The 14,607-nt window shown below is 37.8% G+C and overlaps 1 protein-coding gene across 1 annotated transcript in view; it reads right to left on the reverse strand.

Moving 5' to 3' along the window:
- The window catches only part of Fam81b (family with sequence similarity 81 member B), a 104,253-nt gene that overhangs the window by 2,053 nt on the left and 87,593 nt on the right, over positions 1 to 14,607 (reverse strand). The window contains exon 9 of the mRNA XM_028760087.1: positions 1,810 to 1,945. Within this exon, the coding sequence (XP_028615920.1) occupies positions 1,810 to 1,945 (136 nt within the window). The remainder of the gene's footprint in view (positions 1 to 1,809; positions 1,946 to 14,607) is intronic.

Genomic DNA, 14,607 nt, shown 5'->3' on the forward strand with positions numbered 1-14,607 from the left:
GAGAGAGAGAGAGAGAGAGAGAGAGAGAGAGAGAGAGAGAGAGAGAGAGAGAGAGAATGTGATAGCATTCTAAACCAGAGCAGCAGAATGGAGTTATGCTTCAGCTTAAAGAAAGTGCTGTTTTCCTCATGGAGAACATGAATATTGTATGTCTCTAACTGTGCTCCTAAGTGTGAGAGTCAATTGCTTAGTTTGACTTTGTTGTCTCTTTTGTAACACTACATGTTATGAGAAGGGGCTGCTATTGCTGACATACCTGGAAGGTTTGGAATTTTAGTCTGATGTGTCACAAAGAAAGATAACAGACAGCACTTTCTCTAAGCTCCTTGGATGTGCTCCTAAGCGTTGTCAATAATCTTCACTCTGGAGAACCTCACATCTCCATGTGGACCACAATCAATGAAAACGGTGACTCTCTACTCCAGGCTGGTTTTTTTTAAATCCCCTAGGTCATACCCCTCTTCTAGGAGTTCTGATTTAATTGGTGTATGATGGAGCTCAAGCATTAGTACAGTAGAAATGCTCACCAAGTGATTCTAGGATGTGAGTGTGGGTGCAGCGACAGCCTTAGACCTATAGGCTTTCCACAGAGAATCAGGGAGGAGGGACTGGGCCCAAATACCATGTCTCCTGTGATTCTATTTCCTGCTGCTTACTTTAGGACAGTGGATTCAGTCTCTCTCTTCCTCTCATGATGACCCAGGCTCACCCACTACTACTTATAAATGGCTTATAAAGAGGGCTTTGAGTCCTTTGGGAGTTGAAGAACTTGCAACCTCACTTGGCAGCCACGAATCTAACTATACAGGCTTTGATAGTCACAGCAGTTGTTTGTGTCCAGCTCTTGGCCTCTATCTTGTTCAGTTATATGTAGACTCAGGTGTGGGCTAGAGACATTGTTTACTGTGTTGCTGGCAGTCCCACTGAGTGAAGTTCTCAAGACATCTTATTTGTACAATTTGCATGGCAGGCAGCCACAGGCTACCATCATGACCATGGCCCTTCTTGGAGAACTTGGGGTTCCAGCAGCAATGAGAGAAGGAAGCCCACATATAGGTGTGTTTCTCATATGCCGTGTCAGCCTCACTCTGAAGACTGAGACTTGCTTCACATGGTATGATCACGAAAAGAGTTCTTAAAACTTTGGATCTATGCCAGGCACGGTGGTACACACCTTTGATCTCAGCACTCAGGAGGTAGAGAGAAACAGGCAGATCTTTGTGAACTCCTGGCCTGCCTGATCTGCATAGCAAGTTCCACAACAGCCAGAGCTACATAGTAAGTTCTATCTCAAAACAGCACAGAACAACAATAGCAAATAACTCTGCATCTAGTCATAGATCTCAAATAGGGCAAATTTCTTGTCTTCCAGAAGCTTTCAAACTGCCATGAGGTCAAGTGTCACCTATGAAACTTGTCTAGAGCCTCAGATTCTTAACAGAGGAGCCCAAAAAAAAATTCTTTGGTTTGGGCTGAGAGTCCTTTGCTGCTGCTGCTGCTGCTGCTGCTGCTGCTGCTGCTGCCTCTCCTCCTCCTCCTCCTCCTCCTCCTCCTCCTCCTCCTCCTCCTCCTCCTCTTCCTCTTCCTCTTCCTCTTCTTGAAAGGGAAAATTTCTTCAAATTATTTTGGAACAAGGAGAGCTTATTCTAGGAAATGTAGGTTTCCTGGAGAGGACATTCCTGGACCAGAGGCAGGCACCGGACTCCTATAGAGGTATTAAAATACTCTCCCATGCAACAGAGATTATTATCAAGACTGGGGGCAGCCACCATGCATCACTGTTAACCTCATGAAATCACAGTGCCTTACCAGCTTTTCCTGCACAACCTTCAGACATTCATTCATGTGGCTCAGGTGGTCTTTTCTGTACTTGATAAACTGGTTTTCTGTCCATTTTTGATTGTTTTCAACTTCTTCATATATATTTGTAGAAAGTGAGTTAAATCTAAGGAAAAACATTTTAATAAGTGAATTTAATAAATCTATAAATAAATGTAAATATAAATAAAATTAATAAATTTAAAAATTTAGCATCATAAAGATACAGTAGGATAATGTCCCTGGGCCTGAGCAAGTACTTATGAGACCTCTTGGGAGGTGTTGGTCCTGCTCTAAGCTGGAGTCCAGGCCAGCCACTGTCAGCAGTCCTATGTGTACCTCAGAATGCAAACACACATGGTGGCAGGTATATGGTAAGCTTTCAGGAGCAGCCCTCCTTTCAGGTGAACCCAGTTTGTCTGTGGCCGCTGGATGGGCTACACATGCAATATAAATTTTTTAAAAATTTATTCAAAAGTATAAAATGCATCACCTTCAGTCATACTCAGCTGCTTGAGTTTGCTGGCCTTTGCTTTACAAGATCCACCTGAAGTAAGGAGAAGAGCAAAAGGGACTGACTATGTCATAAGAGGAAGGTGGGGGCAAGCCCCAAACGTACCTCAGCAGAGCAGTATCTAAGGTTTGGCTTTGGATAGTGTGTGCCCTGGCAAATTATCAGAACCATCTCCTCTGCCACCGGTAGATCTGAGTGGGTGGATATGTGCTAAGTTCCTCTCATGGCAAAATGAAGAAACCAAACAACCAACCCTGAAGTGAAGAATGTACAGAAAGGGACTGTGGGCTGTCATGAAGTATAAGTTTGTTAAATAACAAGAGAAGATTTTAACAAATGGGAGTGAATATTGTTTCAGAGGTTAAAAGCATTGTAAACAGGCAGAATTAATATAAAATGTCACTGTGGCACAAAGGGGAATTATATTTGAATTGACAGAGATGTCGATCTGAGGAGAGAGAGGACGCATGGAGGTGTGTGAGTGGTCCCTAAGATGACAGCTCCAAATTTCCATTTGGAGCAGCCCATAGTATTAGATCAACAGGAATGATATGTGTTGTTACTGATGATAAAATCCTTCTCAATGCATAGTGTTGACAAAGCAATAATCGCTCTGATATTCTTCTGACAGGTACAGATTCCAGTATTAATCCTTTGAAATCACTTAAGATGTGAGGGACACATGACACATATGTATATCTTTCTGGATGTCATGAAAAGTATTTGTATTCATAATTAAAAAATAGAAATGTCAGCTGAGTGCCTTAGCTATAATCCTATACAACTATAATCCTAGCACTTGCTTGCAGATGCAGGAGGATTGTTCACAAGGTCAAGGCAAGTCTGATCTACTTATTAAACTGTAGACTAGACAGGGTTGTAGACTGAGATGTCTCAAAACAAAAAAGAGAAGTGGAGTGGAAGGATAAGGAGAGACAAACAATAACATTGAAATGGGTGCTATAAAATAATTTCTACATAGACCAGTGGTTGTAAACTGCAGAGGATATTGAGTAATGTTTGAAGACAATTTTTATTGTCAGCACTGAGAGGCACTATTGGCATTTAGTGTACAGAGACTATGGCTGCTTCTGTGCATCCTCCTGAGGCATACAGTCAAGGTCATGCATCCAAGCCATCAGTAATGTTAAAGGTGACAAACTCTGACTTGCATCACAAAGGCAAGAAATGCGGAAAGTAAGATAATTAAAGTCTGGTCTCCATCACATCTAAATTTTCTCACATTAGTTTTTGACACAAAAAGTATATCTTATGTCAGCTGAGTTTCACTGAAGAACATGGAATCAGTTTCTTTTCTTGTTCTTAACAGTGTCATGATTCCCAGTCACCTGTGCATATGTCTAATTGCTGATAACCCTCAGACAAATAAGTTCAATGAGTGTGTGTGAGTAACGTCATTTGAGTCAACAGTTTCCTCTTTGTGGACTACTTCTTTGGCTGCTCCTGCTTTCCATTCATTCAGACTTCTCTGTTGAGTAACACCCTTTTAGCAGAAATCTCTTTTCTGACTACCCTGAGAAAGAGGACCCTTTACCTAATGTGACATCCACTTGCTGATATCATCACTGTTTTATTGTTATCAAGAGACACCATGGCCAACACAACTCTTATAAAAGAAAGTATTTAATTGGCTTGCTTACAGTTTCAGAGGGTTAGGCCATTATTATTATTCCAGGGGGCATCATGGTGGCTCACTTGGTACTGGAGCAGTAGCTAAGAGTCATATCATGATCCATGGTGAGAGAGAGAGAGAGAGAGAGAGAGAGAGAGAGAGAGAGAGAGAGAGGTAGATCGGGGGACCTGATGTGGGCTTTTGAAACCCTGAAGCCCATGCCTACTGACATGCTTTCCCTAAGAATGCCACACCTTCTAATCCGTCCCAAGCAGTTCCACTAACTGCAGACCAAGTATTCAAACATTTGAGCTCTTGAGATATCATTCAAAACACCAGACCTCATTCATCAAAAGTTAAGGGGGCATAGCTTTGCCATTTTGTTTCTAGGTTCTCTTTTCTATTGCAGTCATGTATTGATCCATTTTTATATCAGAACCAAGCTGTCTTAATTACTATAACTCTATGTAATATTATTTGAGGTCAGGTAGTATAATATCTCAACATTATTTTCATTCCTTAGGATAGCTTTGGCATTTTGTGGTGTGTGTGTGTGTGTGTGTGTGTGTGTGTGGTTCCATATGAATTGTTAGTCCTATACATGTGAAATGTGACATGAAAGTTTTGAGTGTGAATTTGTTTAACATTGGTTTGGGTAGTATAGACATTTTTATAATATTAATTCTACCTACCCAGGAGGCATGGAGTAGTTTTCTATCATTTAGAATCTGCTGTGATTTCCTTTTTCAATATCTTGAATTTTTTGTTGTAAAAGTCTTTCACTTCTTTAGTGAGATATTTTCTTAAATACTTAATCTTGGGAGGAAATATTTTAAATTAAAAAAGAAATCCCATAAAATAAATCCTGATTCCCTCCTCCAACACCTCCCAAATCCTCTCTACCTTTCCAGACACCCAATTTCTTGGCCCCCTCTCTCAAACAGGCATCAAACAAACAAAACAACAACAACAACAACAAATCCCATAACTCTTCCATGTGCAAGAAATACACACACACACACACACACTCCACATAAACACAAAATTGGAAACCATAAAATACAAACAAAAGGCCATGAAAACAAAAAACAAGACAAAATGTTCAATCAAAGCAATATGGGACAAAATTCTAACACAGTGCTGTTTGTTTTTTGTTGGCCTTCTAATGTCGGGCATAGGGCCTACACTTACATGTAGATAATGCATCCAGTAAGTTTTATCCAATGGAGAATAACTCATTTTTCCTTTGCAAGTGGCTGTCAATTGGAGATAGCTTCTTGGTTAGGGATGGGAGCTGTGTCTACTTCCCTTTTCAGTGCTGGGATCCTGTCTGAATTGAACCTGTGCAGGCCCTGTGCATGCTGAAATAGTATCTGTGAGTTAATATATATGTCATTCCTATTGTATCTGGAAGATACTGTTTCCTCAGGGTCTTCCATTCTCTCTGGCTCTTACAATCTTTCTACTTCTTCCACATAGTTTTCTGACCCTGAGTTGAGAGGTTTGATGAAGACATCCCATTTAGGACTAAGTGTGCAAGCTCTCTCACTCTGTATATTACCTAGTTGAGGGTCTCTGTCTTAGTTCTCATTTTACTGAAGGAGAAACTTCTTTGATGATGGCTGTCTTAGGTACTGATCTATGGGTAGCAGAATCTAGAGTCCTTTTGCTATGTTCCATATTGCTTTGTTTCTTTAGCAGAATGATAGTATTTGGTTTAGGGGGAATGTGGCAGGATTTTTCCTGCTCATTGTATTTGCAGTGGAACTCAGTGATTGGGCAGTAGAAGAGGTAGGTGGAGCTAGGCGTTGGGAGGAGGAAGGAGCAAGGGAGGAAGAAGGATAGGGAAAAGAGAGGGAGGAGAGAAGATGGCAGCGGATGTATGCGTGTCTCTAGCAGTTTAAGGTAGTTATTTTTATCAAGGTTAGGTTATTGGGTTAACAATTCTAATTGTGTAGGCATCTTGTGTATTGAGTATTTGCTGATACATAAATCTATTTGGTTAATCTTAAGAATTAAGAGTCTTATTTCTACTGGGTACCACGAGGATGGCGGTCATTGACTGGGGTTGAGCCAAGCACTATGAGGGTGGGAGAGTTGGCCCAAGAGCCATGCTTAGAGCTGCAGACTCCACGTGGCTGACTAGTGGAGGCAACAGCCATGCCAACATCCTCTGGGTCTGGGCCAGCACTCCTGGCCAGCCAGGGGCCGCAGTTAGTGCAGGGAATTTAGAGCAGGAACATGGCACTGACTGGGAGCTATCTGAGCTACACTGCCACTTTTTCTACTACGTTCTGCTACAGGGATATAAATACCTTAATCACCTTTTCTAAAAACACAAAGACAGAACCTTTTCTCCAAATCAGCATATCCTTGAGCCAGTAACTAGAAAAACCTTTATATTGACCTCTTTTCCAGTGGAAAAACATAACAACAAAACTGAAAATCACACCCATTTTGAAAGTTAAAACAATCAACCTTTATATTGACCTCTTTTCCAGTGGAAAAATATAGCAACAAAACTGAAAATCACACCCATTTTCAAAATTAAAACAATCTAAAGCAAATTAAGTAACTAAAGTATTTTATGTGCCTATTAAGTCTTTCTTATTTTGCCAAGCAGGATAAAACCCAAGATTTACATGAGGCCCGTGTTGACAGAATTTGAGTATCCTGTGAGGCGTATTAAAGCAACATATCTTATACCATTTTCAACAAAATTGATTCACACGTCTATCTATTCCTACTTATAAGCAGGCAGCTAATCAAAGCAGGATTTAAACCCAGAATTCCCATGGAGCCCACATTAGATAGAACCTGAGTATCCTGTAAGACAAATTAGAGTAACAGATCTTCACACCATCTTTTTGTTAGTATTAAAAAACAAAAACAAACCAATTTTCCCTCAAAATATAAATTTTAATGGAATATTTTTCCTAATTTCTTTTTCAGAGAGTTGCCTATTAGTATATATGAAGGGTCATTTTTTTTTTGTTTTTAAAATATATGCTGATTCTGTATCTTTATTATAAGGTCCAAATTTTTTCTAGTAGACTCAATAGGGTTTCCTCAGTAAAGAATACTGTCTCTGTAAATAGTGATATTTTTAAGTCTTTTCCTTACTATTATTGTTCCTTTATGTATTTCTCTTATCTAATTGCTGTAGCTAAGACTTTAAGCACCATATCAAATAAGACAGGGGAGAGTGGATGAGCATCTTTGTATCATTTCTGATCTTAGAGTAAATGTTCTTAATTTGTCTCCATTTAATATAATGTTGTCTTCAGGTTTGTAGCCTTTATTATTTGAGGTATGTTCCATCTATTTCTGCTGTACCCAGAACTTTTATCACAGAAACGTGCAGAAATTTGCCAAATTCCCTGTTAGAAGCAATTGAAATAGTTGTGTAGATTTTGTCCTTAGGGTTGTTTACATGGTGTATTACATTTGTTGACTAAGATGTGTTTCTTGCCTTTCTGGGATGAAGCCCACTTGGTCATAATGTGTAATCTTCTAGATATGTTTTGAATTCTATTTACAAATGTTTTGTTGAGAATTTTTGCTTGCATGTGTTTATCAAAGAAACGGGTCTGAACCCTCTGCTAACCCAGAGCCTGCTCCTGCCAGGAAGGCAAGTAGGCTGACTGGTGGTGAATCTACTTCCACTCCTCCAGATCCAGTTCCCCTCTCACCTCCAGATCTGTAGCAGAAAAACCTTCTGCAGACTTCCTTTCTTTTCTGATCCCATCCCCACTAGATTACAAACACCTTCTCCAACCTTAATTCCTCAGTTCATCCCAGAATTCCAGTCTCCAACTCCAGCAGGTACTCTCTTTGAACACATCAATGGAGCAGACCAGGAAAAAGGCCATCATACTCTCTGAAAATCCAGATTGGAAGTGGAAACCAAAGGAAAAAACACCTACACAACAAACTCAAATCTAGAAATCAGCAACTAGGTCTATAACTTAAACTTAGCTGCCTAGATACTAGTGTAAGAACATAGTCAATAATAGCCAGGGCAATATTTCTCTACCAGAGTCCAATCAAAGCAGGGTGTGAATACTCCAACACAGCTGAAACACAAGAAAAAGATCTTAAAACCAACTATATGAAGATGATAAAGGTCCTTAAGAAGGAAAGACTCTAAAATTCAGAAGGGTGTTGACAGATGTGTTGCAGACTCCAAGAGACCACAGATGGGAGCCCAGATTACTATATGAAGTAAAATTTAAATCACCATAAATGGAGAAAATAAGATATTCCATAAAAAATGAAACTTAAACCATATTTATCTACAAATCTAGTCCTACAGAGGGTGCTAAATGGAAAGCTCCAACCTAAGGAAGTTAATTACATCAATTAAAAACACAGGAAATATTCCCAGATGTCCCAAATCAAAGGAAGACACACACACACACACACACACACATCACCACCACTAACACAATAACAGATATTAACAATCGTTTGTCATTGATAATTCCAAGTCTTAATGGCTTCAATTCCCCATTAAAAAGAAATAAAATAACAGAATGGATCTGAAAACATGACCCCATCCTTCTGCTGCATCCAAAAATGTATCTCAACATCAAAGACAAACACTACTTTAGGGTAAATGGTTGAAAAAGTATATTCTAAGCACATAAACCTAAGAAAATATACTTCAAACCAAACCTAACCAGAAGAGATAGGAAAGGACACTTCATACTCATCAAATGAAAGAAAAATCAACCAGGCAGACATTTCAATTCTTATCATCTATGCCCTAAGTACAAGGGTAGCTACAATTGTAAAAGAAACATTACTAAAGCTTAAATCACACCCTGATATTGGTAGACTTTAATACACAACTCTCACCAATAGACAAAAACTAAACAAAGAAATGTTGGCACAAACAGGCATTATAAATCAAATGGGACAGATATTTACAGAACATTCCACCCATACACAAAAGAATATATCCTTTTCTCAATACCTCCTAGTATTTTCTCCAAATACCTCTCAGAATTTTCTCTAATCTAAGAAGAAAGTTCATAGCACTAAGTACCTACATAAACAACTGGAGAGATCTAATACTAGCAACTTAATAGCATACCTGAAATCTCTAGAACAAAAAAGAAATCACACACAAGAGAAATAGACAGCAAGAAATAATCAAACTCAGGGCTGAAATCAATAACATAGAGATAATGAGAATAATACAAAAAAGTCAATGAAACAAAGAGTTGATTCTTTGAGAAAAGCAATAAGATTTAAAAAAAACCTTATCCAAATTAACTAAAAGGCAGAGAATATCCAAATTAACAAAATGAGAAACAAAATGGGGGACATAACAGTAGATACCAAGGAAATCCAGAAAATCATAAGGACATATTTTAAAAACCTATACTTCACCAAAAATCTAAATGAAATCTAAAAAATGGGTAATTTTCTTGATAGATAGCACTTGCCAAGGTAAGTCAAGAGCAGATCAACAATTTAAACAGATGTATAACCCTAGTAAAATAAAAGCAGTCTTTAAGATCTCCCAGTTTGGCCCAGTGCCTAAAGGCTTTAGCACAGAGTTCTATCAGACTTTCAAAAAAGAATTAATGGCAATACTCCTCAAATAATTCCACAAAATAGAGACAGAAGAAACATTGCCCAATTCATTCTATGAGGCCACAGTTACTGCCAGGAGCCAGCTGGCCTGGTCTGAAGCAGGATGTAGAGTTGAACGTAGAGGTAGCTATAAAAAACTGATGGTCTCTGGTCTTCTAGCTCTTTAACTATACTGAATGTTTGCTGATAACTTCTTAAAAATCCTAAAACCTTTCTTGCTTATTCTATGGTTAAAAACCACTGGCTTGGGTGACTGACACCCATTGCCTAGCATCAGGGAACTAAGTAAAAAACTTTATTGCTATCACTCCCTTCTCTTTCCAGGTTAGTTAACTCTTTGTGAACCAGAGAGGAAGGAAAGGAAAAGAATTAAGATCCTTTATACAGGCAAATATGCACAGACACACATACATTCATGCATCCACACTCTGGCTGGGCCCTACTGTTTGTCTCAGTCAACTCCATATGTACTCATTCGTGCTTACATTCATACCCATGTATCTACACATATACTTAGTACAGACAAGCAGGCATGTACATTTGGATGGATGGATAAATGGATGGATGGGACAGAGGTCCCCAAGCCAAACAGCCCAACCAACAAATTTATTCCTTTTCTTTGGTCTTTTTATACTTTCTTAGACAAAAAGTCTTTAAAAGATTACTTCAGAGATAAAATGTTACATAAAATGGGAGTTACAGAAGGATGTTGATATTATTCAAAGCAGTGTTTCATTCTATATGCTCATTATAAGTTCAAGGCAATAGTTTTTTTCATGGCCTTGCCTTATCATAGTACATACTTGTAACTTTATCCTTCGACCTAAATATTTTTCCTTGAACACAAATTTGTCCTAAGCCTATTTCTCCTTTTAGTATAATTGTGAAAGTTCATTGTATTTCTTATTATGCAGCCTTTACTTACTATGTGAGGAGTGAGCACATTCTATTTTTGCTTATAACTTTATTATATCTTTCTAGAAGAACAACTAAAACCATCTCTAAAAACCTTTTTTCCTAGCCGGACTGTGGTGGCTCATGCCTTTAATCCCAGCACTTGGGAGGCAGAAGGCACGCAGATTTCTGAGTTTGAGGCCAGCCTGGTCTACAGAGTGAGTTCCAGGACAGCCAGGGCTACACAGAGAAACCCTGTCTCGAAAAAAAAAAAAAAGAAAAACTTTTTTCCTGAAATTATTTGAATCAAATCAGGAATTCTATAGAATCATTAATTCACTAAATAGCATTAATTCATGAAAGTTCATCTTTATGTTGATCTGTAGGAAACTTGATCATAGGGTGAGCACAGAGATTGTTGTATTAATTATATTATATTAATTAATACTGACAAGAAAGGCATATCAGCTGCAGGAAGCAGTCCTGAGATGTAGTCTCTCTGGATCCTTGCCATCTAGCTCACTCATCGAAGACCATGCAAAAATGGTGGCCACCTCCAGGAAGACCACCTGCTAGCCTCAGCCTATCCTAGATGGCTCCTGACAAGTTATCCTGTGATACTTTGTAGTAACATACAGAGACTTAACAAAGAAAGAAAATTACAGGCCAATTTCCCTTATGAACATAGATGCAAAGATACTCAGTAAAATTCTTGCAAACCAAGTCCAAAATCATTTCAAACAGATCATCCACCATGATCAAGTAGGCTTCATCTCAGAGATTTCAATATACAGAAATCAATAATATAATCCACTATATAAACAAAGTGAATGAAAAAATCACATGATCATCTATAAGATGCTGAAAAAGCCTTTGACAAAATCCAACACTGTTGTATGATATGGGAGATGTAGGAGTTAGAGACCCCTACAGCTAATAAACACTTTCAGCAAAGTACTTTGGGTTGAGTTTTGATGTAATCGTGTCTTGTACATTGGGAATTATATTACACCAGGAAACTACTTTCCAAATTGTACTGCATTTAAATAAACTGGCAATAAATCACCTGTCACCAGACTCAAGTCATGCTAAACCAAGTTTTCATTCTCACCTCTTTGTGGATGTTTCTCTGCCTGCCATGACACCTGCAGGGACCCTTTCACAATGACAGTTACTCAACCATGTTTGTGCTATTGTCTTCATAAGAGCTAGCAATCTAGATGCTCTTCAACAGAAGAATAGATGACAAAAATGTGGTTCCATTTGCACAATGGAGTGTTACTCAGATGTTTAAAAAAATCATGAAATTTGCAAGCAAATGGGTGGAACTAGAAAAAAATCATATTGAGTGAGATATACCAAACCCAGAAAGAAAAATATGGTATGTATTCACTTGTACCTGGAAATTCACTATCAAATAAATGATAACCAAGCTATGGTTCATAAACCCAGGGAGGCTAAGCATAGAGGAGAGGGCTAGGCCAGATATATGGATCTCTCCTGGAGGGGGCAAGTAGAATAGATTTTGTGGGTGGAATAGATTTTTGGAGGAGTATGGAGAAGAATGGGAAGATCTGGTGAGAAGGGAAATGGTATTGAGAGATGGATGGAGGTGAAGGACATTTAAGAGGCTATATGGAAACCCACTGCAGTAAACAGTAACAATAAAATAGCCCTAATTATATTGTGCTATACTCATAGACCAGTGCTCTAAAAAATGAAGTTAAAATTTTTGCAGGAGGATTGATGGATTTAGAATGTATATTATTAAGGAAAGTTACACAGTCTCAAAAAGAAATAAACTTCATGTTGTCTCTCATATGCAGAATCTAGCCAATAATATTTGCATATATGTAAACAAATGTATATATGGGCACAGCACAATATAAAGAAAGAAGAGCAAGAATGTAAATATATGGGGTGAGGAGGTACAAACTGAAGGTAATAGACACAAGCTATCAAAGACTGTATAAAGCTAATCGTTTTATTAGTTCTGTCATGGAGCATCTACTTTCTAGATACTGTGGTGGAAAAGTTTAATTACAGTCCCACAGCTTCTGCTCTGCTAGACTATTCTAACTGTGCTGCAGTCCACTGAGATGTGTAGACTTTGGGTCTGGTGAATTTTGGTGTGCTATATATTTACTTATTTGTAAGTTCATTTTAATAATAAAGATTATAAATTAAAAGGTAAAATAGAAATGGACAGAAAAAAAAACTTGTCAAGCTATTTAGAAACCTAATATGCTTTGACTTTCATCTTCTTTTTCTGGGGGTAGTATTAATTGTTATGGTTTACAGGGACAGTAAGTCCCAGGAAAAGCATAATCTTCCAACTGTGAACTGAGACTTTAGGCTCACCTTTGCTTGTAATGAATGCAAGCATTCGCTCCCTAATCACATACACTGTATGAATGTCTCTCTGAACAAGAAAACACTAATATACTCAAGTAACGTCTTCTGGAAGGGTGTGTTGCTAATTGAATTTCTGAAATTAAAATAAAGCCATACACACAATTGCTATTGTGACCTTTTTATTACAAGACTAGTCTTCAATTGGAGAATGACTTTCTTATTAACATTGGAAATCAGATTACATCTGCTGGTAATACATTAAAACAGAAATGCATTTTTAAAAGCATTTTTTAAAAAGAAAAAGTAAAATAAATTTGTGTAAATCTTTGCTTAGAATTTTCTCTAAGATCATGGACAAATTCTGTAGATTATAGAACTAATAGTTAAAAATTGTAATATTAATTTATTTTATGACATTTACAGTTTACCTACCAGATCTTGATGATAAAGGACTGAAACCTTGAACCTATAAGCCAGCTCCAATTAAATGTGTCCTTTATTAGAGTTGCCTTGGTCATGGTGTCTGTTCATAGCAATAAAACCCTAACTAAGTCAGATAGATACCAACAGGCAGGCAGACAATAGGTAGGTAGATTGGTAGGTAGACAGCCCTTTAAAAAAAATTTTTTAAGACAAAAGTCATACTTTTCAGTTGTGGTCAGAGTACTGAGTAGGACAATATAGGGTATTCATTTTGGTGTTGTTTTATTTCTATATAGATGAGACAAGACTAAATTTCACAGCCAGGGTAATTCTAGGAAGACTTAGTTGGAAACTGAAGGTGCAGCAGAGGCTGGCACAGAGCTGTGGTGAGGGCTAATGGTGTAAATGCCTTGGTTGGCATACTTGAGCAAACACTCCATCCTAAGCCAGTGTCACTGAGGCCACTCATGACCCCAGTGCAATCCTATGCCCTAATTACACAATGAACAGTTTTAGAAGATTTAAAGATTTTTAAAACTTAAGACAAATTGAATGTAAAAAGAAAATTAAGAAGGAAAAAAGAGAAGAAAAAAAAGCCATGGAATGTCATGAACTTATAAACACAGGAGATAATTTCATTTTATTGTTTTTAGGTATATATGGTAGGTGATGTGCTATCTATCTATCTATCTATCTATCTATCTATCTATCTATCTATCTCTTTATTTATTTATTGGAGATTGAGTCAGTTTTGAGCTTCATTTCAGAAATGAGAAATTAATTCTAACTAGTATATTTTTCTCCTAACTTCATTCCTATTAGTTCTCTTAAATTAATTTATGTTAAGGAGTAGGGATGTATATAGAATGTCTGTCTAGCATATATAAGGCCCTGGGTTTGATCTCCAGCACTGAACCAAATAAACAAAAATGAATGAATGTCTTAGAGGATGTATGGCTAGTAACTACCTGAGCTTTCCAGTTAAGCACTCACTGCTTGTGTGATTTGGGCAGATCACTTAATCACAATAATTCAAAAATGCCTGTCTTTTGAGTAATGATAAGACATGAGTTGCAGGCTTGGCTGCACTCCAAATCTCGAGGTATACAGGATTGGTAGGTATTTATAAACAACTTCTATGTTTCTATTTTTATTTCTGTCTATGTCATTGAACAGTTTGACTCTTGCTTTATGTCTGTTTAGCTTCTCACTTACCTGTGCTTTCTTCCCATCTGCTTGTGTCTAGCATAAGTTACATATGTAAATTCTCAAACCTCACCCATTCATTCATCATCTTCTATTTGTGTTTGAATGTGTGGCATGCTAAGTATACAAAGACAGATGCCGTAGGGTTCTTCCTTTGTTG

This window comes from Grammomys surdaster, unplaced genomic scaffold (genome assembly GCF_004785775.1).
Source record: "Grammomys surdaster isolate TR1022 unplaced genomic scaffold, NIH_TR_1.0 126391, whole genome shotgun sequence".
NCBI lineage: Eukaryota > Metazoa > Chordata > Mammalia > Rodentia > Muridae > Grammomys > Grammomys surdaster.